Here is a 5,217-nt window from a genome sequence, read left to right as displayed (position 1 = left end):
TACAAAAACTATAAAGGCCTAACTTAGATTGGGACAGATGAAAAATAAAATAAGTCCCAGTTTTGAGCAACAACTCCCAGGGCACTAAAAATGTTTTGTGATCAACTAGTGTATAAGACTTCAGTGGAAAACAATACTGCGCATCCACACGGGAAAACATCACCAAGCATATGTCACATAAACAGTGCAAAATGCCATCGTCACCACCCCTGAGACGTGTAAGTGGGATAATCAACTGGTAAGTACAGCTTGACAAGACTACTCAGTGCGATAGTAAAAACCCTTGGTTTGGACGGTTAGTTCTTCTAGGCCACCACCCATGCCACCCACTGGGCAGTTGCCACAACGGACTGCAAACGGGGACCCCCACGACCACTAGAACCACGTCCCCGATGAACCGCCTCCCACACATCCCCGTCGATGCGCTGCAAAATATCCCATTGTCTTCCATCTCTGCCTCATTCATAGAACCACCATTGCCGCTTCCGTCTACACTACAGACAACACAAAAACTTCTCTCTCCCAAGGCCACAGTCGCCATAGGAGGGCGATGGCGGAGGAACCGTCCACCAAGCGTCATCATGGCGAGACGTCCCACAACAGCTGCAAACTCGACGATGTTCACATCCCTGGCAAGAAGCGCGCGTACACCAGAACCCTCACAGGGGTTGAGCTCCACGGCAAGGAGACGCTGGAGATCGTCTGCACCAGCGAACCAGACAAGGACGACGAGATGATGAGTAGGCTCAGGATGAAGGGTGGCGGCTTGTATCCGAGCTTCATCGGAGTTGATGTGGAGTACACCAGCGATGATGAACATCCCCAGATGGTAGCAGTCCTGCAGTTGTGCGTCGAGGAACTCTGCTTGGTGTACCACATCACAACGCAAAAAAATGGTAACCCAAAACTAATGTTCATTCATCTGTTGTACTAGTACTACTCCCTAAAAATTTCATTAAACTTGTTTCCCAACTAGATGAACTACTATACTTTGTGAAGTGGATGCACGAGTACATGTTTCTCAAGCTACATGCATTTCTGAAGTTGTGAAGTGGATTGTTTCACCAGATTAGTCATCTGAAACTGATGCACTGGATTAGCATCTGAAAAATGTTTCACGAAATTAATTTCTGAACTTGATGTACTAGCATAGATTCTGGTCTTGATGCACTAGTATAGTTTATAGAATTGATATATTAAAAGATGTTTGGTGAAGTGGTATAGGTCCATATCTTGATGCACATGTTTCTCAAATTAATTTCTAAACTTGATATAGAATTGATGCACAAAGATGTATCAAGCACTGGTATAGGTCTTTTATTCAACAAAAAAGAAAACTAAACTTGAAGTAAGTAGCAAATATATCATTGACTCTGGTAAAATAGGTTCTTGAACTTGGTGAAGCATTTGGTGAAGCACTGAAGATACCAAAAAAGAAAAATAACATGGTGTAGTTGGATTTAATTTCAGGACTTTGTGTACTAGTTTTCTGAATTACATTCATCCATGACTTGTACTATACAAGCATCTACCTCCTGGATTATCACTTGTAAACCAAAAAGCAGGAGAATTAAATCTTCAAAAAAGAACACTAATTTTCAATATGTGTCTCCCTCCTTGCAGGCCCAAGCGCCTCAAAGAGTTCCTACAGGAGGAGAAATTGTACATATTTGTCGGTTTAAGCATTGGAGGTGACAAGCGGATGCTGAACAAGTCTAGTTTGGAGATCAACCCCAACAACTTCATTGACATGCAGCGGAAGTGGAAAGTTCCAACCAACAACAAATTCTATGACTCCTTGGCCAATGTTGCAGGAAGTGTCATCCACCGATTCTATAAAGGCATGAAGAAGAAGATTGACACAGAGGAAGACCACAAACTGTGAGGGATCAGCCCGCTGCCAGACAAGCTCATTGAGTACGCAGGAGTAGATACGTACGCCACGTACAAGTCATGGAAGATAATCGATAGCATCATGACAGGTTGGGATATTTCAAAAGAGCAAGAGGCTGACGCCTACTACCACTGCAACTTCGCGGTATGAAGAGGCATGCAAGTCTGCCTTTGTGTTGCTCGCGCTTCTGCTTGTCCTTAATATTGTTGTTTTAGATTTGTAGTTTCCTTTCGCTAGGTTGAACCAGCTTCCTTATGTTATGTGTGTCAAGATTTGAACAAGTTTCCCTATGTCTATCAAGTACATCGTTTGCTTATGTCGTTCGACAAGTTTGCTAGCTTCCCATTTTGTTTATCCATCATTTGAAGTTGAAGTAGGTTGTGAATGAAACTTGATGGCTGCTATGCAGCACTAGTCATGGAGCAACAAATCACACATGAATATTTTCACAAAAAAATAGTTGCAGACTAACTAAGGACAACAGCAAATAGTAGCGTTGGACGCTAATTATAGCTTAGTTATTTACGGTAGTACTATCACACTAAAATCAGTTTTTAGTTTCAGAAGAACACTAAAAAGACTAAGTTTCAGCCGAGGACAACGTTCAGTACTAACCGCATCATGCTAATAGTAGTTAGAAAATATGTATTTCCTAGTCACTAGCATGCTAGGATTGAAAGTACTGGTACACTTGAACACATAGTACACTCTTTCTACACAAAAAAGGAATGGAAAGCTTCAGTTCGCATTCCCTAAAACATTGACTCACTAAGAATAACAGTAATAGTACAACTGAAATCTCACTACAACTTAGTCTATACGTCAAGTACGTTGATGATACCAAACATTGCCTTGAGAAGAACCACAACCTAGAAAAAAGAAGGCCAAAACTAAATCAAAAAGATATCAGTTCGACCAAGGAGAAAAATCACAGGAAAGACAACAAAAGTATCAGCCCACATTAACCAGTGAGGTACTAGTTTCAAACAACACAAAAAAATAAAATGATCAAAGTACTAGTACAATTGAAATCTCAGTACAACTTAGTTTATTCGGTAAGTGCTATGATGATACCAATTAATGCCTTGAGAAAGAAGGCCAAGACTCAACCAAATAGATTACAGTTCAACCAAGGATAAAAATTAACAAAAAACAAACAATAGAAGCATCAACCCACATTGACTAGTGAAGTAATTGTGAACTTAATACGGCTATCTGTTAAATGTAGCTAATTTAAACCAGTGCTTTAACTTTTACTGTGAAGTTCAACTACTAAAATTCATGAAGTTGAAACAAAAATTTGGCTCTAAAATTTTGCTAAATTTCTTATACTTAAATAAAATCTGGCTAGAGATTACGTAGCAACTTCGTAGTAAATAATTTCAATCCCAAAATAAACTTCAGTTCTAATGCATTATATGAAATCAGTTCGAAATAACAAGGAAGCGTCACTCCACTCACGCTAGATCCACAAGTGCTATCATGACCAAATTTTAAATGCCTTAAGCTGAATGAGATTACACTTCAGTACTAACAGAACTATACCATATGTACAAGAAAAGAGGGTACAAAAACTATAAAGGTCCAACCTAGGTTGGGATAGATGAAAATAAAATAAATCTCACTTTTTCAGCAACAACTCGCAATGAACTTGGAAAAAGATGTTTTCAGTTCAACTAGTTTATAAGACTTCAGTACAAAAAATAGAACTTAACCAAAACGAATTCCCAATGAAACATACACAAGTGAAACATTTATTCGACCACACTATCATCATGGAAAAAAAGTTTGTTAAACATTGTGCCACACTTAAACACAACACAAAATATACCAGTTATTACATAGTATTTGACAAGACATCCAAACACTACAAATAAAGCCTATAATGCTTTCAAGGGATATATCACACAGCTATCCATTTCACTATGCAAATGATGACCATTTCTTCTATGCACCAGGAGCCAAAGCCTGAACCTCCTTGGGAAGCTTCGTCACCTGAAGCTGGTTATTCCGGTTGAACACAACTCTATGCAGATCCTCAGCGTTCCAATCAACAATACGGGACTGCAAAACAATAGAACAAATTATCAAAATTCATGACACATAACAAGAAGAATACACAATCAGCCAAACACAGAAAAGTGAAAAGCTCAACTAGAACCCACATCTTTATTTCGAATGTTCTTAACGATCTTTTCACCATCATAGGATCCCGCATACTTCAGAGTATAATGGCCACATTCATTCAGCCCTTGAAGTGGAACCTTGACAAACGTTGGTTTATTTGCGAAAAGCTCCCATTGTACTGATCATCACCATACACAGCCTTGATTACTTGGACCAATCTAGAGATCTATAAAAAAGAAAACAAACCACAGATTTCCAGGTCTCAGAAAAGCAGAAACAAAGATGCAGAAAAATTAATCCAGTAGAGATAATAAATGTCACTCACAATCTTCTCACGGTCTTTTTGATAGGTGTTCTTTGAAGGACGATGGTTCTTCAGATAAGGTAATGAGTCAAGGATATCGACGCATCTTCGGTACCGATTCATGACATATAAGGGAAAGTGGTTCACTTTCTTATCCTTTGCTAAAATCATAGGTTTGAATAGAGGCATCATGATCTAAAAACAAATGACCAAAACAGAGATATTAAATATTAAGAAGAAAAACCGGCATGACAACAAATAAATAAAACCAAAAATCAGCTAGTAGATCTCACAAGGTCGGCACTGAGCAAGTCTTCATTATCTTTAACATAGCTCTTGAAATCTCTCGATGCACTCTCCACATTAAACTCTTTATTTTCATCACCGTAAAACATACAGTCAAGCACAACCTGCAAAAAAGCCAAAAAAGAAATAGACAGGGGAAAAGGATCACAAACCAAAGTATTATTAAAACTCGTAAAATAATAGGCAGTCTTGTTTAACAGAAACAAACGATCTGATTGATTATCGTGATGAAATATGGACTCAGCAATACCCTTTTTCCAAACGCAAAATCAACATTTCTCTCAGGATCATTCTTCCAATCATCAATTAGGAAGTCCATTACATCACCCTCCATCATTTGCCCAGGTGCAAAAACTACCCAGATGCGTTTCCCAGTGAAGCTAGTTACGCCTTCATCAGGCTGAGGTATCATTGAGAATGTATTCCTGCAGCACACACAAGAACAAAAAGCAGGGGAAGCAAGATAATGCATTCATAGCAGTTCAAGTTGTATAAAAAGGAACATTTCAGGTCATATTTATCCAGCAGTTACAAACACCAGAAGAAAAGAAGAGGAAACATAATGAGAGATACTCACTCGGCATAC

At 38.9% G+C, this 5,217-nt stretch overlaps 1 protein-coding gene across 1 annotated transcript; it reads left to right on the top strand.

Annotated features, from left to right (window-relative positions):
- Positions 1-550: 550 nt before the first annotated feature.
- LOC147984730 (uncharacterized) lies at positions 551-1,885 on the top strand. Its single transcript, XM_087541231.1, has 2 exons — positions 551-846; positions 1,624-1,885. The coding sequence occupies exons 1-2, from the start codon at positions 551-553 to the stop codon at positions 1,883-1,885; spliced, it is 558 nt and encodes a 185-aa protein (XP_087397357.1).
- The last annotated feature ends 3,332 nt before the right edge of the window (positions 1,886-5,217 follow it).

This window comes from Triticum urartu, chromosome 2A (assembly GCF_056163025.1).
Source record: "Triticum urartu cultivar PI428250 chromosome 2A, HENAU_Tu73, whole genome shotgun sequence".
NCBI lineage: Eukaryota > Viridiplantae > Streptophyta > Magnoliopsida > Poales > Poaceae > Triticum > Triticum urartu.
The sequence above is the reverse complement of the archived record's forward strand: the minus strand, read 5'-3'. Positions and strand labels throughout refer to the sequence as shown.

What these genes read in the sequence shown, in the direction of transcription:
- LOC147984730 (XM_087541231.1), top strand. Translation starts at nt 551, where the DNA reads ATGGCGGAGGAACCGTCCACCAAGCGTCATCATGGCGAGACGTCCCAC. An exon ending in ATGGTAGCAGTCCTGCAGTT is followed by an intron (nt 847 to 1,623) that starts GTGCGTCGAGGA and finishes CCCTCCTTGCAG; the next exon opens with GCCCAAGCGCCTCAAAGAGT.